A 24,324-nucleotide genomic window follows, 5' to 3' on the forward strand; every position below is an offset into this window, starting at 1 on the left:
CCTTTAACAGGGAGAGAAAAAAAACAAGAAGAAACCTCAGGGAGAGCAACAGAGGAGGATCTCTCTCCCAAGATGGACAGCGTGCAATGGATGTTGTGTTCACGCAATTTACACAATACAACATTGAAAGAGGATAACAGGATTATAATGTACATAACATGTATGAAGAACATGATGCACAGGATGCCAAGCAGTGTCCACATGCCAACGGAGCAGTCCAGGACCCAGGCCACGTGACCAGCATCATCATGTACTAAGAAAAACTTATGTGAGGAGAGGAAGGGCAGGCAGCATCCAAATGGCGGCCACCATCACCACCACGGAGACCTTGGAGGAGAATGCTGCACCAACGTTTCTCAGTAAGCGTTGTGTCCAGATGAACTGACTCACCTTTCTGTGACTTCCTCACCTGGACTATTGAGCATCAAGACACTCCATGACGGTTCAGTCAAAATGGAAATGTGTGCGACTCCACTGAATGAGCCAAGTAAGTAAACAATCCTTGTTTAACTGTCCTTCTCGCCATCTTTTCCATCACAGAGAAGTGCTTCAACCTCTTCAGGAGACTCGAACACGTGTTTTCGCCCGTAGTGCAGCATGTATATTTTGGCAGGGAAGAAAGAGTAAGCTGAATTCTATTCCCATGCTCAGAGTTGTTGCTTCAGTGCACCAAACTTCATCCGTTTTACCATCACCTCTACTGAAAATTCAGGGAAAAAGCGCACGATAAGTCCCGTACATCACTTTTCCTTTAGCTTGTGCAGCCCTCACCACACGCACTCAATCCCTACAGTTTAGAAACTTTCAGATGAGAAGCCTGGGAACAGGAGCAGAGTTGTGCTTTGGTCTGCCACTCGGATTTGATGAGCTTCCTCGATAAACACCATGTTGGAAAGTGTACAGGACCCAGCACCTCTGGTATCCATTTCTCTAACAAAGATTCCACATCTCTGCCTCCAGCATTTTGTGGGAGAACAACAAGACATAGACTGGAACCTCCTATGGTGATTGTCCAGGTCAGCTATCTTTTCTAATTTGTCCATTCCATTTCTGGGTCTACCCCGGGGTCTCCTCCTAGTTGGCCATGCCCGGTAAACCTCCAAAGGAAGGTGCCCAGGAGGCATCCTGATCAGATGCCCGAACCACCTCAACTGGCTCCTTTCAATGCGAAGGAGCAGTGGCTCTACTCCGAGCTCCCTCTGGATGTCCGAGCTCCTCACCCTATCTCTAAGGCTGAGCCCAGACACCCTACGGAGGAAACTCAGTTCAGCCGCTTGTATCCACGATCTCACCCTTTCAGTCTCTACCCAAAGTTCATGACCATAGGTTAGGGTTGGAACCAAGACTGACTGGTAAACTGAGAGCTTTGCCTTCCGGCTCAGCTCCCTCTTCACCACAACGGTCCGGCACAACGTCCGCATTACTGCTGATGCTGCACCAATCCGCCTGTCAATCTCTCGTCCCTCCTACCCTCACTCGTGAACAAGACCCTGAGATACTTGAACTCCTTTGTCCATTCCATCCATCCACTTTTTTTTCTTTTTTCTTTTTTAAGCATCACCACATCGTCTTCTGTCTTGCCAATGTGCTCCTCCGCCTGAGTCAGTCCTTCCAAGCTGGGGCTGAGATTAGTCTTGATTCCAGAAGTCGCAGCTAGAAGCTTGTCATTCCACATGGTAATGTCTGCTTTCCGGTAGTTGATCGCTGCTGATATCTCTCCATTGTCATTTGATTTTGTTTGGGCTGAGCTTGTCTGGCTTCTGGTGGACTCGTTCGGTTTTTGAAGTATTCAGTCCTCAACTTCGGTTTTTTCGGTGACATTTCCAATCGCCATTGTTTTATGAATCAAATTGCAGTATTTTAGTGATTCCCCAATTGGTCAGTATTGAGTAAAAGATAGGAATTAGTCAGTCTGGGCTCACTATCTATTCAGCTGTCCGCCATCACCAGAAGACCTGCTGTTATACTTTAATGATCCCCGTAGGGAAATCACGTTCTGCATTTAACCCATCCTACCTGTATAGCTAGTAGCAGTGGGCAGCCGCTGGGCAGCACCCGGGGACCGACTCCAGTTGGTCTTTCCATGCCTTGGTCAGGGCCAGAGACAAGAGTATCAACCCTAACATGCATGTCTTTTTGGTGGTGGGGGAACTGGAGCGCCCGGAGAAACCGAAGCACCCGGAGAAACCGAAGCACCCGGAGAAAACTCAGCGCAGACACAGGGAGAACATGCAAACTCCACACAGAGGACGATCTGGGATGACCCCAAAGGTTGGATAACTCCGAGGTTCGAACCCAGGACCTTCTTGCTGTGAGGTGACAGTGCTAACCACTGTACCACCGTGCTGCCCATCCGACCTGGAGGATAAATTTAAGCTAGAGAGAAAACGTGTTTCTTTAAGTTGTTTGTCTGGTTTGGTTTCTCTCACCCTGTTGCTGAGGGTTCCGATGATGTCATCAGTACTGCCGTCCAGACTCCGCCCACTCCGACCTGGTGAGGGTGTGTGTCTGTCTGTGTGTGTGTATTTGTCGTGGTGTGTGTATGAGGTGTGTAGGAGTAACTGTCTCTCTGCCCGGTCTGCTCGCTCCAGTAAAGTCTCAATAAACACCTGAAACCACAGGAACAACAACACCATAACAACAACATTAACAATAATGATAACAACAATAACATCAATATTACACTATAACAACAACAATAAAAACAACAACAAAATGTAAACAACAATAACATCAACAATGACCAAAACATTAAGAACGAACAATAACAAAAACAATAATAATGAAGAAGCGGTAGAAGAAAACAACAGTCAGGATAACAACAATAACTATATTAACAACAACAACAACAACAATAATAAAATTAATGAGCAGTACTAACAGAATCAGTAAAAGAGGCTCATTAACAGCCTGGTGAACTGTTAAAACAGTTAGCTACAGTTAGCGGGCTGTACAATGATGGTGATGATTGACAGGTGGCGGTGTGACTGTAGAGTGATGGTGATGATTGACAGGTGGCGGTGTGACTGTACAGTGATGTGATGATTGACAGATGGAGGGGTGACTGTACAGTGATGGTGATGATTGACAGGTGGAGGTGTGACTTTACAGTCATGGTGGTGACTGACAGGTGGAGGGGTGACTGTACAGTGATGGTGATGATTGACAGGTGGAGGGGTGACTGTACAGTGATGGTGATGATTGACAGGTGGAGGTGTGACTGTACAGTGATGTGATGATTGACAGGTGGAGGGGAGACTGGTTATTTGACTGGTTATGTGTGACTTGCTGGTTGTAAAACTAGTTACTTGTAGTCTGGCTTTGGCTTCAGCCTCTTTCTCTGCCGTCTCTCTTAGGAAACACTCGATGTCCACCATCTCTCTGAAACACACACACACACACACACACACACACACACATATGAGCATACACACACACACACACACACACACACACACACACACACACACATATGAGCATAGACACACACACACACACACACACACACACATACACACACGAGCATAGACACACACACACACACACACACACACACACACACACACACATATGAGCATACACACACACACACACACACACACACATGAGCATAGACACACACACACACACACACACACACACACACATACACACACGAGCATAGACACACACACACACACACACACACGCACACACGCACACACACGTATGAGCAGACACACACACACACACACACACACACACGAGCATAAACACACACACACACACACACACACACACACACACACACACACACACACACACACACACACACGTATGAGCATAGACACACGAGCATAGACGCAAATACACACACGAGTATAGACACAAATGCACACACAACACACACACACATACATATCTATGAGCATAGACACACACACACACACACACACACACACACACACACACACATGAGCATAGACACACACACACACACACTTGTGTGTCTCAGGCTGGATGTGATCATAATGTTGGATGACAGGGAGCCTCAGGGGACGAACACCCCATTTATTACTGTGTGTCACCACAGAGATGACACTGTCTTACACACACACACACACACACACACACATACATATCTATGAGCATAGACACACACACACACACACACACACACACACACACACACACACACACACACGAGCATAGACACACACACACACACACTTGTGTGTCTCAGGCTGGATGTGATCATAATGTTGGATGACAGGGAGCCTCAGGGGACGAACACCCCATTTATTACTGTGTGTCACCACAGAGATGACACTGTCTTACACACACACACACACACACACACACACACACAGATAGATAGACAGACAGATAGACAGACAGACAGACAGACAGACAGACAGACAGACAGACAGACAGACAGACAGACAGACAGATAGGTAAAGGATACTGACTGTTGTCGTTCACTGAGCTCTCTCTCTTTTTCATCCAGATCTCTTCTTAATCGCTCCATCATCTCCATGGCAACAGAAACCTGTGACGCAGAGCCAGAGCTCGGATATTTCACATCCATTTCATAAAAATATTCATCTCCAAACAATAATTTTACTCTAAATTTGATTTCTGAAATAATTCAGTGTATCTCGACTACTAACCTAATAAATAAGAATTTGTCATTTTTTAATTTGACATTTCGAAAATCAGACATTCGTTTATTGACGTGCATTATACCCACGAGGAATTTAGCTCCGTGTCGTTGGTACAACTGCGAGTGCAAGAACAACACTGTCTTAAAAAAATAAAACAATGTGAAAAAATATATATACAAATACACACACACACACACACACACACACATATATATATATATTTATTATCTATTATATTTATATATCTACTACGACTACTACTACTTTCAGCTGCTCCCGTTAGGGGGCGCCACAGCGGATCATCCGTTTCCATCTCTTCCTGTCCTCTGTATCCTCCTCTGTCACACCAGCCACCTGCATGTCCTCCCTCACCACATCCATAAACCTCCTCTTTGGCCTTCCTCTGCTCCTCTTCCCTGGCAGCTCCATATTCAGCATCCTTCTCCTTGTCGTATGCTTTCTCTAAATCTACAAAGACACAATGTACCTCCTTCTGGCCTCCTCTATACTTCTCCATCAACATTCTCAAAGCAAACACCACATCTGTGGTGCTCTTTCATGGCATGAAACCATACTGCTGCTGCTGATCATCACCACCTCTCCTCCTCTTAACCTAGCTTCTATTACTCTTTCCCATATCTTCATGCTGTGGCTGATCACCACCTCTCCTCCTCTTAACCTAGCTTCTATTACTCTTTCCCATATCTTCATGCTGTGGCTGATCACCACCTCTCCTCCTCTTAACCCAGCTTCTATTACTCTTTCCCATATCTTCATGCTGTGGCTGATCATCACCTCTCCTCCTCTTAACCTAGCTTCTATTACTCTTTCCCATATCTTCATGCTGTGGCTGATCAACTTTATACCTCTGTAGTTGCTACAGTTCTGCACATCACTCCTGTTCTTGAAAATCGGTACCAGTATGCTTCTTCTCCACTCCTCAGGCATCCTCTCACTTTCCAGGATTGTGTTAAACAATCTAGTTAAAAACTCCACTGCCATCTCTCCTAAACACCTCCATGCCTCCACAGGTACTATGTCATCAGGACCAACTGCCTTTCCACTCTTCATCCTCTTCATAGCTGCCCTCACTTCCTCCTTGCTAATCCACTGAACTTCCTGATTCACTCTCCCCACATCATCCAACCTTCTCTCTCTCTCATTTTCTTCATTCATCAGCCCCTCAGAGTACTCCTTCCACCTTCTCAGTACACTCTCCTCGCTTGTCAGCACATTTCCATCTCTATCCTTCATCACCCTAACCTGCTGCACATCCTTCCCAGCTTGGTCCCTCTGTCTAGCCAATCGGTGCAAGTCCTTTTCTCCTTCCTTAGTGTCTAACCTGTCATACAACTCACCATACGCCTTTTCCTTTGCCCTTTGCCCTTTGCCTTATGCTATGTCTCCTTGTACTCCTGTCTACTTTCTTCATCTCTCTGACTATCCCACTTCTTCTTTGCCAACCTTTTCCTCTGTATAATTTGCTGTACTTCCTCATTCCACCACCAAGTCTCCTTGTCTTCCTTCCTCTGTCCTGATGACACACCAAGTACCTTCCTAGCTGTCTCCCTCACTATTTCTGCAGTGGCTGTCCAGCCATCTGGCAACTCTTCACTACCACCCAGTGCCTGTCTTACCTCCTGCCTGAACTCCACCCAACAGTCTTCCTTCTCCACCTTCCACCATTTGATCTTCGGCTGTGTCTTCACTCTCTTCCTCTTCTTGGTCTCCAAAGTCACCCTACAGACCACCATCCGATGCTGCCTAGCTACCTTCTCCCCTGTCACCACCTTGCAGTCTCCAATCCCTTTTAGATGGCGCCTTCTACATAAGATATAGTCCACCTGTGTGCACTTTCCTCCACTCTTGTACGTCACCCTGTGTTCCTCCCTCTTCTTGAAATATGTATTCACCACAGCCATTTCCATCCTTTTCACAAAATCCACCACCATCTGTCCTTCCACATTTCTCTCCTTGACTCCATACCTTCCCATCACCTCCTCATCACCCCTGTTCCCTTCACCAACATGTCCACTGAAGTCCACTCCAATCACCACTCTCTCCTCCTTGGGTACCCTCTCCACCATGTCATCCAACTCACTCCAGAATTCTTCTTCTCATCCATCTCACACCCAACTTGCGGGGCATATGCGCTGATAACATTCAGCAATAAACCTTCAATTTCCAGCTTCATACTCATCACTCTGTCTGACACTCTCTTCACCTCCAGCACGCTCTTGACATACTCCTCCTTCAGAATTACCCCTACCCCATTACTCCTCCCATTCACACCATGGTAGAAGAGTTTGAACCCACCTCCGATACTCCTGGCCTTACTCCCCTTCCACCTGGTCTCTTGTACACACAGGATGCCTACCTTTCTTCTCTCCATCATGTCAGCCAGCTCTCTCCCTTTACCAGTCATACTGCCAACATTCAAAGTTCTGACTCTCACCTCCACACTCCTACCCTTCCTCCTCTCTAGCTGCCTCTGGACATGCCTTCCCACTCTCCTTCTCCTCCACCCAACAGTAGCATAGTTTCCACTGTCACCCTGCTGGTTAACAGTACCGGTGGCGGTCATTGGTAACCCGGGCCTCGACCGATCCGGTATGGAAATCTGATTTATGATCCCCTTATTTGATTTGGCAAAGATTTTACACCGGATGCCCATCCTGACACAACCCTCCCCATTTGTCCGGGCTTGGGACCGGCACTAAGAATGACCTGGCTTATGCCTCCTCAGTGGCTCTCTCTCTCTCTCTCTCTCTCTCTCTCTCTCTCTCTCTCTCTCTCTCTCTCTCTCTCTCTCTCTCTCTCTCTCTCTCTCTCTCTCTCTCTCTCTCTCTCTCTCTCTCTCTCTCTCTCTCTCTCTCTCTCTCTCTCTCTCTCTCTCTCTCTCTCTCTCTATATATATATATATGAGTTTAAATATTTGGGGTCAACTGTCCAAAGTAACGGGGAGTGCAGTAGAGAGGTGAAGAAGAGGGTGCAGGCAGGGTGGAGTGGGTGGAGAAGAGTGTCAGGAGTGATGTGTGACAGAAGGGTACCAGCAAGAGTTAAAGGGAAGGTTTACAAGATGGTAGTGAGACCAGCTATGTTGTATGGTTTGGAGACAGTGGCACTGATGAAAAGACAGGAGGAGGAGGTGGAGGTGGGGGAGATGAAGATGATAAGATTTTCATTGGGAGTGATGAAGAAGGACAGGATTAGGAACGAGTATATTAGAGGGACAGCTCAGGTTGGACGGTTTGGAGACAAAGCAAGAGAGACAAGATGGAGATGGTTTGGACATGTGTGGAGGAGAGATGCTGGGTATACTGGGAGAAGGATGCTGAATATGGAGCTGCCAGGGAAGAGGAGAAGAGGGAGGCCAAAGAGGAGGTTTATGGAGGTGGTGAGGGAGGACATGCAGGTGGCTGGTGTGACAGAGGAAGATGCAGAGAACAGGAAGAGATGGAAACGGAAGATCCGCTGCAGCGCCCCCTAATGGGAGCAGCCAAAAGTAGCAGTAGTATATATATATATATATATATATATATATATATATATATATATATATATAAAACAACCCAAAAACATTAATAAAAATGACCCCCCCTCCCACATTGGTAGAAGTACAGTTTCATATGCAGATGACATTTCACTTATATTCAGATATGACAACAGCAGCTTTTGCGATACTCTTAAGCAGGGCAAACAGCCCAGCTGGCCAACCGTAAGACAGAGAGAACACACACACACACACACACACACACACACACACACACACACACACACACACACACACACAGCTGAGTAGGTATAATAGAGTCTTACCTGTCGGGCTAGGTATGCCGCTCTCTCTTCCACGTCCTGTCTCTCTCTCTCCAGTCGCTCCCCTTCATGCCTCTCCTGCTCTAGCTCTGCCTCCCTCCTCTCTAGCGCCACTTTCAGGCGCGCCATGCGGCGGGTAACCCTCTCCTCCACCTCAGCAAAAGTCCTTGCAATTTTAAGATCCAGGTCCAGCCCCAGTCTTTCCTCCAGGCCGACTCCCACCGCCAGCCCCTCCTTTGGGTGCAGTTCAAACCCCAGCCCCAGGCTCCTGCTGAGGTCCAGCAGCCCACCCACATCCCCCAGGTTCTCCTCCAGGGAGCCACGGAGGGCCAGGGCCGAGGAGAACTGCTCTGGATCTTTGTCAGTGATCTCAACCGGGTATGTCGATCGACCAAACATGTCCCGGAGTATTTGAATGGAGGCAGACGAGGAGGCCAGATCCAAACAGGCCAGTGGCAGGGGGAGGTGTCGCCAGTCCAAACCCAGGAGAGAGACTGGCTCCTTTGGGACTGCTGGACTCGGTAGAGGGAGGACAGATCCAGGTCCGGATTGTCTCACCCTCGCCTGAGAAGAAAGACTATTATTCCACCGCGCCAAGTTTAATCTCTATATGTACACTGTACTGTCTATATCTAGTTATATGTACACTGTACTGTCTATATCTAGTTATATGTACACTGTACTGTCTATATCTAGTTACTATATATACACTGTACTGTCTATATCTAGTTACTATATATACACCGTACTGTCTATATCTAGTTACTATATATACACCGTACTGTCTATATCTAGTTACTATATATACACCGTACTGTCTATATCTAGTTACTATATATACACCGTACTGTCTATATCTAGTTACTATATATACACCGTACTGTCTATATCTAGTTACTATATATACACCGTACTGTCTATATCTAGTTACTATATGTACACTGTACTGTCTATATCTAGTTACTATATATACACTGTACTGTCTATATCTAGTTACTATATGTACACTGTACTGTCTATATCTAGTTACTATATATACACTGTACTGTCTATATCTAGTTATATGTACACTGTACTGTCTATATCTAGTTACTATATGTACACTGTACTGTCTATATCTAGTTATATGTACACTGTACTGTCTATATCTAGTTACTATAGATACACTGTACTGTCTATATCTAGTTACTATAGATACACTGTACTGTCTATATCTAGTTACTATATATACACTATACTGTCTATATCTAGTTATATGTACACTGTACTGTCTATATCTAGTTACTATATATACACTGTACTGTCTATATCTAGTTACTATATGTACACTGTACTGTCTATATCTTTAAATGCATACCGTACTGTCTATATCTAGTCATATGTATACTGTATTGTCCATTTTTTCTGCTGGTCCCGTTAGGGGGCGCCACAGCAGATCATCCATTTCCATCTCTTCCTGTCCTTGGCATCTTCCTCTGTCACACCAGCCACCTGCATGTCCTCCCTCACCACATCCATAAACCTCCTCTTTGGCCTTCCTCTTCTCCTCTTCCCTGGAAGCTCCATATTCAGCCTCCTTCTCCCAGTATACCCAGCATCTCTCCTCCACACATGTCCACACCATCTCAATCTTGCCTCTCCTGCTTTGTCTCCAAACCGTCCAACCTGAGCTGTCCCTCTAATATACTCGTTCCTAATCCTGTCCTTCTTCATCAGTCTCAATAAAAATCTTATCATCTTCATCTCTGCCACCTCCAGCTCCTCCTCCTGTCTTTTCATCAGTGCCACTGTCTCCAAACCATACAACATAGCTGGTCTCACTACCATCTTGTAAACCTTCCCTTTAAGTCTTGCTGGTACCCTTCTGTCACACATCACTCCTGACACTCTTCTCCACCCACTCCACCCTACCTGCACTCTCTTCTTCACTTCTCTTCTGCACTCCTCGTTACTTTGGACAGTTGACCCCAAGTATTTAAACTCATCCACCTTCGTCACCTCTACTCCTTGCATCCTCACCATTCCACTGTCCTCCCTGTCATTCACACATAGGTATTCTGTCTTGCTCCTCCTGACTTTCATTCCTCTTCTCTCCAGTGCATACCTCCACCTCTCCAGGCTCTCCTCCACCTGCACCCTACTCTCACTACAGATCACAATGTCATCCACAAACATCATAGTCCATGGAGACTCCTGCCTGATCTCATCCGTCAACCTGTCCATCACCATTGCAAACAGGAAAGGGTTCGGAGCCGATCCTTGATGTAATCCCACCTCCACCTTGAACCCATCTGTCATTCCAACCACACACCTCACCACTGTCACACTGCCCTCATACATATCCTGCACCACTCCTACATACTTCTCTGCAACTCCCGACTTCCTCATACAATACCACACCTCCTCTCTCGGCACCCTGTCATAAGCTTTCTCTAAATCTACAAAGACACAATGTACCTCCTTCTGACCTCCTCTATACTTCTCCATCAACATTCTCAAAGCAAACATCACATCTGTGGTGCTCTTTCATGGCATGAAACCATACTGCTGCTGCTGATCACCACCTCTCCTCCTCTTAACCTAGCTTCTATTACTCTTTCCCATATCTTCATGCTGTGGCTGATCAACTTTATACCTCTGTAGTTGTTACAGTTCTGCACATCGCCCTTGTTCTTGAAAATCGGTACCAGTATGCTTCTTCTCCACTCCTCAGGCATCCTCTCACTTTCCAAGATTGTGTTAAACAATCTAGTTAAAACTCCACTGCCATCTCTCCTAAACACCTCCATGCCTCCACAGGTATGTCATCAGGACCAACTGCCTTTCCACTCTTCATCCTCTTCATAGCTGCCATCACTTCCTCCTTGCTAATCCACCACACTTCCTGATTCACTATCCCTACATCATCCAACCTTCTCTCTCTCTCGTGTTCTTCATTCATCAGCCCCTCAAAGTATTCCTTCCACCTTCTCAGCACACTCTCCTCGCTTGTCAGCTCATTTCCATCTCTGTCCTTGATCACCCTAACCTGCTGCACATCCTTCCCAGCTCGGTCCCTCTGTCTAGCCAGTCGGTACAAGTCCTTTTCTCCTTCCTTGGAAGTTTTTTACCCACATATCTGTGCATGAGTGTTTATTGAAATACAAGTGTGCTTTATCTGCTGCTAAAACAGCGTATCTCTCTCACTTAATCAGTATTAATAAACATAACCCCAGATTTCTCTGTGACGCTGTATCTAAACTTGCCAAAAGCAGCCATCTATTAGCTGCTCACCATTCATGGCCCATGAGCTTCTAGACTTGTTCTGCAGTAAAGTTGATGAGATCTTAAACAAAATTAGTTCTTTAACTCCATCTACTCCTCCACATCCTGTCTTACCAAATGTATAGTGTACTGTCTATGTGTAGTAATAGCTATAGTATGTACTGTCTATGTGTAGTAATATGTATAGTGTACTGTCTATATGTGGCAATATGTAGTGTACTGTCTATGTGTAGTAATATCTATAGTGTACTGTCTATATGTAGAAATATGTAGTGCACTGTCTATGTCTAGTAATATCTATAGTGTAGTGTCTATATGTAGCAATATGTATAGTGTACTGTCTGTCTAGTAATATCTATAGTGTGTACTATGTACAGTAATATCTATAGCGTAGTGTCTATATGTAGTAATATCTATAGTTTGGTGTCTATATGTAGTAATATGTAGTGTACTGTCTATGTGTAGTAATATCTATAGTGTAGTGTCTATATCTAGTAATATCTATAGTGCAGTGTCTATATGTAGTAATATGTATAGTGTGCTGTCTATGTGTAGTAATATCTAGTGTACTGTCTATATGTAGTAATATGTATAGTGTACTGTCTATGTGTCATAATATCTAAAGTGTAGTGTCTATATGCAGTAATATGTATAGTGTACTGTCTATGTGTAGTAAAATCTATAGTGTGTACTGTCTATGTGTAGTAATATCTATAGTGTAGTGAATCAATAGTGTGCACTGTCTATGTGTAGTAATAGCCATAGTGTAGTGTATATATGTAGTAATATGTAGTGTACTGTCTATGGGTAGTAATATCTATAGCATAGTGTCTATATGTAGTAATATCTATAGTGCAGTGTCTATATGTAGCAATATGTACTGTAGTGTCTATATGTAGTAAAATCTACAGTGTAGTGTCTATATGTAGTAACATGTAGTGTACTGTCTATGTGTAGTATTATCTACAGTGAAGTGCCTATATGTAGTAATATGTATAGTGCAGTGTCTATATGTAGTGTACTGTCTATGTATCTATAGTGTGTACTGTCTATGTACAGTAATATCTATAGCATAGTGTCTATATGTAGTAATATCTATAGTGCAGTGTCTATATGTAGCAATATGTACTGTAGTGTCTATATGTAGTAAAATCTACAGTGTAGTGTCTATATGTAGTAACATGTAGTGTACTGTCTATGTGTAGTATTATCTACAGTGAAGTGCCTATATGTAGTAATATGTATAGTGCAGTGTCTATATGTAGTGTACTGTCTATATGTAGTAATATCTATAGTGTAGTGTCTATGTGTAGTAATATCTATAGTGTAGTGTCTATATGTAGTAATATGTAGTGTACTGTCTATATGTAGTAATATCTATAGTGTAGTGTCTATGTGTAGTATTATCTACAGTGAAGTGTCTATATGTAGTAATATGTATAGTGCAGTGTCTATATGTAGTAATATGTAGTGTACTGTCTATGTGTAGTAATATCTATAGTGTAGTGTCTATGTGTAGTAATATCTATAGTGTAGTGTCTATATGTAGTAATATGTAGTGTACTGTCTATATGTAGTAATATCTATAGTGTAGTGTCTATGTGTAGTAATATGTATAGTGTACTGTCTATATGTAGTAATATCTATAGTGTGTAGTGTCTACATGTAGTACTATGTATAGTGTACTGTCTATGTGTAGTACCTGGGATAGTAGCATCAGAGTTTGGTAGGTGTGTTGGCTGACCAGGTGAGTTCGGAGCTGCTGTATGGAGGAGAATCGCTGATCCTTGCCACAACCAGGACAGAAGTAGGGCAGCGAGCAGGAGGAGAAGGAAGAGGAAGAAGACATGGTTCTCCTTTAAACGACAAAAATTAGTTTCTACTATTAGTGATTCAGAACAGGATGTCAATGGCGGCTGGTTATCTGGTTCATGGTGGTTAGAGGCCAGCCAGATGTCTTACAAACACCTGAAGGATGGATGCTTAAAGAACATTTCAGACATTCTCTGTCTGTCTTAGCTTCACATCTACCTTAAAAACACGTTTTACAATATGGCTTTAATAACATTTTTCGTTGCCTTTTAACTCAATTTTTAATTTGGTTTAATTTTCTAATTGCTGCTTTCTGTGATGGTCTGCTGATCTGTCCAGAGCCCAGTTACTGGGAACACTAACCCCAAAAAAAACCCTCAGGACACTCATTCACCCCCCCCCCACTATAATATACATTTCATAAATATAACTTTGTTAAAGGAAACACTCAACGGTAGGGAAAGTGCTCAACAAATATATATACTACACACACACACACACACACACACACACACACACACACACACACACACACACACACACACACACACACACACACGACATGAGAATCATGGCCAGACTGAAGACAGTCAACCCCCAGGCATGACTTCCACGACTCAGTGACAAAGTACCATCACAAAGCCTGCTTGTAGATGTGAACACAGCCTTACACAACATCTCCACGGCCACCATAACAGAGCCCAGCCAGCTTGTAGTATAAGCCACTGCAACAGTAATCCTGGAGATGCTTGGGAACAGGATTACCAACAGTACCCCCATGGAAGAAGAGACTGGAAGCCAAGCTCAAACCAGCATGGAGAGATGTTAGCCAGTTAACAGAGGTGCAGAAAGGTGTGATGAAAGACAGGCCCTGGTTGAAGAAGTACAGCAAGATGTCCATAAGTGAGGCCCTGGAAACTGTATAACAAAGGCTCACAGCTCTGGACACCAGGCTGAAGAGATACACTAGAGAAGTAGAACCCAAAAGAGTAAGTGGCCTGTTCCTCAAAGAACCATCCAAAGTCTTCTCCCAGCTGTAGAGTAACAAGGGAACAACACCAGTCCCACCCAGAGCAGAGACTGAACGATACTGCAAGGATACATGGGAAAAGGAGGCATTACACAACACCAATGTCCAGTGGCTGGTGGGCCTTTGAGCAAACCACAGCAATATCCCAGAACAAGAACCAGCTATCATCACAGTGGCCAACATCCAACAATGAGTCTCAAACATGAAGAGCTGGACTGCACCAGGTGCTAACATGATTCATGCCTATTGGCTGAAGAAACTAACGGCACTCCATGAATACTTTGCGACACAGATGAACCAGCTGCTAACATCAGGGTCTCACCCTGACTGGCTAACATAGGGGAGCGATAGGGATACAGTATAAAAAAAAAAAAAAAAAAAAACAGAAATACACTCACAAAGGAGACCAGAGTGGTAAAAAGGTGCTACTCTGAAAAGTTGAAAAACAGTTGCCAACGACCTATCATCAGTCTGCCAACGATCCATCATCAGAAATTGCCAGCAAAGCCTCTACACCCCTTTTCATTGGGCTCACAATGTGCCTTCCTGCCTCTCCTCCAGCACCGATCCACCAGCTCCTGGTACTTGGACTGCTTCCACTCATTTGCCTCCTCCATCCGGTTCTCCCAGGGAACAGTCAACTCTATAAGGAGCACCTGTTTTAAAGAGGCTGATGACAGCACTATGTCTGGCCTCAACGAGGTTGTCATAGCGTAGTCTGGGAACCTGAGCTGCCCCCCCAAGTCAACTCGCAGCTCCCAGTCTGATGCAGAGGTGAGGAGACTGGCTGATGCTCTGGGCTGTGACTGAGGCTGCTCACCAGCCCTGACAAAGGCAATGTTCCTCTGTTTTCAGGCTTGCTTGTTGTTGGCCACAGCTTTGGAGATGGCCTTTGCAAATGTCTTCAGCACCTAATCATATCACCAGCAGTAACGGCCCACCCCCAGGGCTGACTGGCAGCTGCTGAGGATGTGCTCGAGTGAATCTTTTCCAGGGCATAGAGGACATGATGGAGAATCAATCTTGCCCCAGAGATGGAGATTTGCTGGGGTAGGCAGAACATCATACACAGCTTGTACCATGAACTTGATCCGCACCCTCCCATTTTGTCCATGTTCCCTGCTGCCGCATGCCCACCATTCTACTGGTCCTTTCTTCTGCAACGCCCATCCGCACTGCCTCCAGGACTAGATGGTGTTTGTCCTTGCCATGGGCCTTATCATAGCAAGGTTGTGGGACGGCTCCTAGCCCTGCCCGTTCAGTTGCCACTGTGCCCACCTAAGCCCCGTGTCTCAGCCGAGACTCTGCTATCTCCAGGTCTTTCTGGGCCCTCCACTTCCTGCCTGTCCACACCATAATGCCTGCTGATGCTACTCCAGAGTCCTTGGAGTGCCGATAGAGCAGTGCCTCTCTTGTGCGAGAAACCCTGAACTCCTCGTCGAAGCTGCTGATAGGGACGTGGAGTTTGTTGCTCCTCCCATACAGTGCTGCACTACTAAGGCTGCATGGCAGACCCAGCCATCTCCAGAAGTAGCTACTCTTCCTCTCTAAGGTCTCGAATGTCTACAGGGTTACCTCGTAAACCAGCATAGGCCAGAGGGCTTGGGATAAGATGCCCTGTTGGTAAATCCAAGCCTTGAACCTGCCAGGTAGATCGGACTTGTCTACTGTGGTGAGCACATTCTCAAGCTCCTTGATGGTTGCTTGGATTGCTGCTGTATCCCTAAGGCTACAGTCAAAGACCTTGCCTAGACTCTTGACTGGTTTCTCGGTAATGGATGAGATTGCAATGCCATCCAGAAAGAAGTGAAACCAGTCCACCACTTTTCCCCTCTTCAACACCATGACTCTGGCTGGTTTAAAACTGAGCTTCTCCAGATGAGCTTCTCCAGATGAGCTTCTCCGGGCCCTGGAGGATCTACCTACCACCAGGCAATGATGATGTGGTGACAGATAGGTCGTCCATGAAGGCTCTGATGGGGGGCTGCCGAACACAAGATTTGGACAGAGGGCCTCTGCACCCAGTTTCAGCTGCCTTGACCACCATATTCATGGCAAGGGTGAAGAGTGTAACTGAGATGGTACACCCAGTTATGATCCCCCTTCTCAAGCCGGTGCCATTATATATATATATATATATAATGTCATCATTGGTCATATACACTACCGTTCAAAAGTTTGGGATCACCCAAACAATTTTGTGTTTTCCATGAAAAGTCACACTTATTCACCACCATATGTTGTGAAATGAATAGAAAATAGAGTCAAGACATTGACAAGGTTAGAAATAATGATTTGTATTTGAAATACGATTTTTTTTACATCAAACTTTGCTTTCGTCAAAGAATCCTCCATTTGCAGCAATTACAGCATTGCAGACCTTTGGCATTCTAGCTGTTAATTTGTTGAGGTAATCTGGAGAAATTGCACCCCACGCTTCCAGAAGCAGCTCCCACAAGTTGGATTGGTTGGATGGGCACTTCTTTGAGCAGATTGAGTTTCTGGAGCATCACATTTGTGGGGTCAATTAAACGCTCAAAATGGCCAGAAAAAGAGAACTTTCATCTGAAACTCGACAGTCTATTCTTGTTCTTAGAAATGAAGGCTATTCCATGCGAGAAATTGCTAAGAAATTGAAGATTTCCTACACCGGTGTGTACTACTCCCTTCAGAGGACAGCACAAACAGGCTCTAACCAGAGTAGAAAAAGAAGTGGGAGGCCGCGTTGCACAACTGAGCAAGAAGATAAGTACATTAGAGTCTCTAGTTTGAGAAACAGACGCCTCACAGGTCCCCAACTGGCATCTTCATTAAATAGTACCTGTTAGAGCCTGTTTGTGCTGTCCTCTGAAGGGAGTAGTACACACCGGTGTAGGAAATCTTCAATTTCTTAGCAATTTCTCGCATGGAATAGCCTTCATTTCTAAGAACAAGAATAGACTGTCGAGTTTCAGATGAAAGTTCTCTTTTTCTGGCCATTTTGAGCGTTTAATTGACCCCACAAATGTGATGCTCCAGAAACTCAATCTGCTCAAAGAAGTGCCCATCCAACCAATCCAACTTGTGGGAGCTGCTTCTGGAAGCGTGGGGTGCAATTTCTCCAGATTACCTCAACAAATTAACAGCTAGAATGCCAAAGGTCTGCAATGCTGTAATTGCTGCAAATGGAGGATTCTTTGACGAAAGCAAAGTTTGATGTAAAAAAAATCTTATTTCAAATACAAATCATTATTTCTAACCTTGTCAATGTCTTGACTCTATTTTCTATTCATTTCACAACATATGGTGGTGAATAAGTGTGACTTTTCATGGAAAACACGAAATTGTTTGGGTGATCCCAAACTTTTGAACGGTAGTGTATATAATGTCATCATCAGTCCAGCCTCTTCTCCGGGGTCGGGTCTCGGTGCCAGCAAGCTAAGTAGGGCTTTCCAGGTGTCCCTCTCCCCAGCAATGCCATCCAGCTCCTCCTGAGGGATCCCAGGATGTTCCCAGGCCAGATTGGACATGTAGTCCCTCCGGCGAGTTCTGGGTCTACCCCGGGGTCTCCTCCCAGTTGGACGTGCCTGGTAAAACTCCAAAGGAAGGTGCCCAGGAGGCATCCTAATCAGATGCCCGAACCACCTCAACTGGCTCCTTTCGATGCGAAGGAGCAGCGGCTCTACTCCAAGCTTCCTCTGGATGCCCAAGCTCCTCACCCTATCTCTAAGGCTGAGCCCAGACACCCTACGGAGGAAACTCATTTCAGCTGCTTGTATCCGCAATGTCACCCTTTTAGTCACTACCCAAAGCTCATGACCACAGGTGAGAGTTGGAACCAAGACTGACGGGTAAATTGGGAACTTTGCCTTCCAGCTCAGCTCCCTCTTCACCACAATGGTCCGGTAAAACGTCCACATTACTGCTGATGCTGCACCAATCCGCCTGTCAATCCTCCGCTCCATCCTACCCTCACTCATGAACAAGACCCCGAGATACTTGAACTCCTTCACTTGAGGCAACAACTCATCCCCAACCTGGAGGGAGCAATCCAACATTTTCTGGTAGAGAACCATGGCCTCAGACTTGGAGGTGTTGACTCTCATCCTGGCCATACACACGGTAGGGATAAATAACACTCAATTAGCAGCCATGATATTTAACAGCCTTTTGTGTATTTAAAAACACTGTTGGACAATCTGTGAATGTGAGAACTTACTTCATGGTTTGCCTGCTGGCTGCATGGCACGAGAAAGTGTGAGTAACAACTGTACATACAGCTGGATAATGTGGCGTTGTTATTCAGTTTCTTACACAACGCAGCCTGCCAGGAAAGAGTGTCTGACAGTGATGTCATCTAAGAACCAGTATCACTACTACATACAGTATATCACCACCACATACAGTATATACAATATATCACTACCACATACAGTATATAACTATTACATATAGTATATACAGTATATCACTACTACATATAGTATATACAGTATATCCAGGGACTGAAATTAACACTCGCCACCCGCCAAATGCGAGTAGATTTTCTGACTGGCGAGTAAATCTCAGAAGCCTACCCGCCACATGGCGAGTAACAAAAAAAAAGTGAAATCCAACCACTTAATCCCCCCCATCTCTCTCTCTCTCTCTCTCCCTAGCAACAGCAATAACATAGCAACAACAATAACAGAAATTGACCAAAGTGCATTAGAACAATAACATAGCAACAACAATAACAGAAACTAACCAATCAAAGTGAATTAGAACAATAACATAGCAACAACAATAACAGAAACTAACCAATCATAGCGCATTAGAACAATAACATAGCAACAACAATAACAGAAACTAACCAATCAGAGTGCATTAGAACAATAACATAGCAACAACAATAACAGAAATTAACCAACCAAGGTGCATTAGAACAATAACATAGCAACAACAATAACAGAAACTAACCAATCAGAGTGCATTAGAATGTTGCTAGGCGCTACTGGCGGGTAACATGACGCACACTCGAGAGGAACAACGACAGCAGCACCGTCACCCTCGGCACTAGCCTACTCTATTCTTTTAACTAACGTTAGCCAGCAACACCAGTTACATGGCGATATTTAGAAGCCGCGAAACCACCATCAAAAAGACAACCATGCCCCGAAGAGGAGGAAGAAGCCACCATCACCACCAAACCGAAACAATAAAGTTTAGTGAGAAGTGGAGGTATGGCGATAAAGGAGGTGCGAGAGGCTGGCTGGAGTATAACGCACAGACCGTGATAGTGAGTTGCTCCGTCTGTCGCCAGGAGGCCAAAAACCCGTAGCAATTCATTAGTCATCGGTAACAAGACAATGAAGGTAGAAACCATCAGGGACCATGAGACCTCCAGACGTCACATTACCTGTATGAAGGCCTGTCGGGCTCAGTCGGAGCCTGTCCTCACAGCATCCTCCGTAAAGGCGCTAACAGCCGTGTCCGAGCAGACCAGCAGGAGAATGCAGAACAGGTTTAGGACTGTGCAGGCCACGGGCAAGAAGGCCAGACCACTCTCCCACTTCCAATGGATGTGCGAGTAATTTAGTTGTCATCTCAAAATATCCTTAAACAGCGTAAACAAAGTGCTGGCTGGAGCTAACGTTAGCCAGCTAGCACTAGTATAAGACACCTAGCTTGCACTAACGTTAGCTGTGTGCTAGCTTCAACACCATGACACAGGTTAACACTGACTGGCGGTCCAAGGGTCCGCGGTGGTGTAGCGGTCTAGGCATCGGCTTTGTGTCGATGTAGTTGCCCACTGGGGTCCGGGGTTCGCGCCCCGGTCTCGTCAGATCCGACTATGGCCGGACTCGAGGAAGCAGCGATGATTGGCAGCGCTGTCTTCGGGAGGGGGCGGAGTCGATGAAGCAGCGATGATTGGCAGCGCTGTCTTCGGGAGGGGGGCGGAGTCGGTGAAGCAGCGATGATTGGCAGCGCTGTCTTGGGGAGGGGGCGGAGTCGGCTTGTGTGCGTCACATGACTGCGTCTCTGGGTGGGTGTGGGGGGGGGGAAAGCAGTGGTTTGGCCTGGATTCGTCCAGACTGCCGGCCGGAGAGATGCAGTTGGCGAACGCATGCAGTACGAGGGTGGTGTTTGAACTAAAATAGGGATCGATTGGCCCCTAAATTGGGAGAAATCAGAACTAAATTTAAGAAAAAACTGATTGGCGGTCCAAGCTCAAGTCAGACACACTCTGGGATGTACTGATGGTGCAGCTGTCATCTCCCGAGATCAGGGAGTAGGAGCCAACCAGTGCTGCTGATCTGTGGCACCAAGACTCCGTCAGGAGCAGGAGGCCAGACTCCATGGGCGGTGCAAGGAGAGTGGCTGCTGCAGAGTGAGAAGTAGTCTGGGACTAGGGATGGGCATGTGGAGCCTCTCGAGTAGTTATAATAATACTGCAAATAAAACATGAAATCATACTTGTAACATTTTATCTTTTAACCATGGACTAATTTTACATAAAACTATTTCTGCTTCAGATCTGCTCTTGTCACACGTTTAAAAGCTCTTATTCAACACAATACCTTATTCTCTCACGGATATGTACTGAAAACGTATGTATGGCACAAAAAGGCTACTCATTATTTTGGCCGATAAAAAATATGCTTGGCCGGTAGATTTTTTTTCATCTACCAGTCCACCAGCCAAAAAGTTAATTTCAGACCCTGAGTACTTCACTACTACATACAGTATATACAGTATGTACACTATATAGTATGTACACTATATCACTACTACATACAGTATATACAATATGTACAGTATGTACAGTATGTACAGTATATCACTACTACATACAGTATGTACAGTATGTACAATATATAGTATGTACAGTATGTACAGTATATCACTACTACACACAGTATGTACAGTATATAGTATGTACAGTATATGCAGTATATCACTACTAAATATAGTAAATACAGTATATGTACAGTATATCACTAGTGCATACAGTATATACAGTATGCACGGTATATAGTATGTACAGTATGTACAGTGTATCACTACTGCATATAGTATATACAGTATGTACAGTATGTACAGAATACAGTATGTGCAGTATTACAGTATACAGTGTGTACAGTATGTACAGTATACAGTATGTACAGTATTACAGTATATAGTATGTTCTTTTAAAGTAATTTTCCTTGTTAGACATTTTATATAACACCTGCAAGAGTATCACACACACACACACACACACACACACACACACACACACACACACACACACACACACACACACACACACACACACACACACAATGCTAGGCACATGTAAAACTGAAATAAAAACTAGGTCAGTGTGCGCCCTGAGTGTGTTTGTCCTGAGTGTGTGTGTGTGTGTGTGTGTGTGAGGGAGAGACAGAGAGACAGAGAGAGAGAGACAGACAGACAGACAGCTAGCTAGATATACACTCACCGGCCACTTTATTAGGCACACCTGTCCAACTGCTCGTTAACGCAAATTTCTAATCAGCCAATCACATGGCAGCAACTCAATGCATTTAGGCATGTAGACATGGTCAAGACGATCTGCTGCGGTTCAAACCGAGCATCAGAATGGGGAAGAAAGGTGATTTAAGTGACTTTGAACGTGGCATGGTTGTTGGTGCCAGACGGGCTGGTCTGAGTATTTCAGAAACTGCTGATCTACTGGGATTTTCACGCACAACCATCTCTAGGGTTTACAGAGAATGGTCCGAAAAAGAGAACATATCCAGTGAGCGGCAGTTCTGTGGGCGAAAATGCCTTGTTGATGCCAGAGGTCAGAGGAGAATGGCCAGACTGGTTCGAGCTGATAGAAAGGCAACAGTAACTCAAATAACCACTCATTACAACCGAGGTATGCAGAAGAGCATCTCTGAACGCACAACACGTCGAACCTTGAGGCAGATGGGCTACAGCGGCAGAAGACCACACCGGGGGCCACTCCTGTCAGCTAGGAACAGGAAACTGAGGCTACAATTCGCACAGGCTCACCAAAATTGGACAATAGAAGATTGGAAAAACGTTGCCTGGTCTGATGAGTCTCGATTTCTGCTGCGACATTCGGATGGTAGGGTCAGAATTTGGCGTCAACAACATGAAAGCAGGGATCCATCCTGCCTTGTATCAACGGTTCAGGCTGCTGGTGGTGGTGGTGTAATGGTGTGGGGGATATTTTCTTGGCACACTTTGGGCCCCTTAGTACCAATTGAGCATCGTGTCAACGCCACAGCCTACCTGAGTATTGTTGCTGACCATGTCCATCCCTTTATGACCACAGTGTTCCCATCTTCTGATGGCTACTTCCAGCAGGATAACGCGCCATGTCATAAAGCTCGAATCATCTCAGACTGGTTTCTTGAACATGACAATGAGTTCACTGTACTCAAATGGCCTCCACAGTCACCAGATCTCAATCCAATAGAGCACCTTTGGGATGTGGTGGACCGGGAGATCCGCATCATGGATGTGCAGCCGACAAATCTGCAGCAACTGCGTGATGCTATCATGTCAATATGGACCAAACTCTCTGAGGAATGTTTCCAGTACCTTGTTGAATCTATGCCACGAAGGATTAAGGCAGTTCTGAAGGCAAAAGGGGGTCCAACCCGGTACTAGCAAGGTGTACCTAATAAAGTGGCCAGTGAGTGTATATACTTAGCACAGAAAGTAAGGAAAGGTGTGTGTTTGGTAGAGTATGTCTTTGTTGTAACAATGCTTCTGGGCAGTACATCTTCTACCGGTGGAAAGCCTGTTTATCTGCCTTTTAAATGGCGCCACATGTGTAAGGAACATGCATCTGTGGGATGAGCAGCAGAGCTGAGTATGTGGGTTGTGCCCATGAAACATTTGCCACATCTTCTCTGCCGATGCCAAACAGCTTATTTTGCTGCTGCTATTGACTTTTGTGTTGAGCTTCTGGTACCCCAGGTGCTGATGATCAGCTGCCTGATAGAAGATTTACTGCCAAGAAGCATCGTTACAACAAAGACATCATCTACCACACACACACACACACACACACACACACACACACACACACACACACACACACACACACACACACACACACACACACACACATGTCCTTACTTCTTCTGCTGAGTTTATATAGAGAGACAGACAGACAGACAGACAAAGATAGATACTATATCTATAGAGACAGACAGACAGACAGACAGACAGACAAAGATAGATACCATATCTATAGAGACAGACAGACAGACAGGCAAAGATAGATACTATATCTATAGAGACAGACAGACAGACAAAGATAGATACTATATCTATAGAGAGACAGACAGACAGACAGACAGACAGACAGACAGACAGACAGACAGACAGACAGACAGACAGACAGACAGACAGACAGACAAAGATAGATACCATATCTATAGAGACAGACAGACAGACAGGCAAAGATAGATACTATATCTATAGAGACAGACAGACAGACAGACAGACAGACAGACAGACAGACAGACAAAGATAGATACTATATCTATAGAGAGACAGACAGACAGACAAAGATAGATACTATATCTATAGAGACAGACAGACAGACAGACAGACAGACAGACAGACAGACAAAGATAGATACTATATCTATAGAGACAGACAGACAGACAGACAGACAGACAGACAAAGATAGATACCATATCTATAGAGACAGACAAACAGACAGACAGATAAAGATAGATACTATATCTATAGAGACAGACAGACAGACAGACAGACAAAGATAGATACCAT

At 45.0% G+C, this 24,324-nt stretch overlaps 1 protein-coding gene across 1 annotated transcript in view; it reads right to left on the reverse strand.

The window, feature by feature from the left end:
• Positions 1–24,324, reverse strand: part of LOC130130921 (F-box only protein 41-like) — a 65,713-nt gene that overhangs the window by 34,446 nt on the left and 6,943 nt on the right. Inside the window, exons 3-8 of the mRNA XM_056300787.1 lie at positions 13,426–13,579; positions 8,754–9,023; positions 8,463–8,693; positions 4,449–4,528; positions 3,309–3,381; positions 2,430–2,609 (exon numbers count right to left, since the gene is read on the reverse strand). Coding sequence (XP_056156762.1) covers positions 2,430–2,609; positions 3,309–3,381; positions 4,449–4,528; positions 8,463–8,693; positions 8,754–9,023; positions 13,426–13,572 — 981 coding nt within the window. The 5' untranslated portion in view covers positions 13,573–13,579. The remainder of the gene's footprint in view (positions 1–2,429; positions 2,610–3,308; positions 3,382–4,448; positions 4,529–8,462; positions 8,694–8,753; positions 9,024–13,425; positions 13,580–24,324) is intronic.

The sequence above is a fragment of the Lampris incognitus genome, chromosome 20 (assembly GCF_029633865.1).
Source record: "Lampris incognitus isolate fLamInc1 chromosome 20, fLamInc1.hap2, whole genome shotgun sequence".
NCBI lineage: Eukaryota > Metazoa > Chordata > Actinopteri > Lampriformes > Lampridae > Lampris > Lampris incognitus.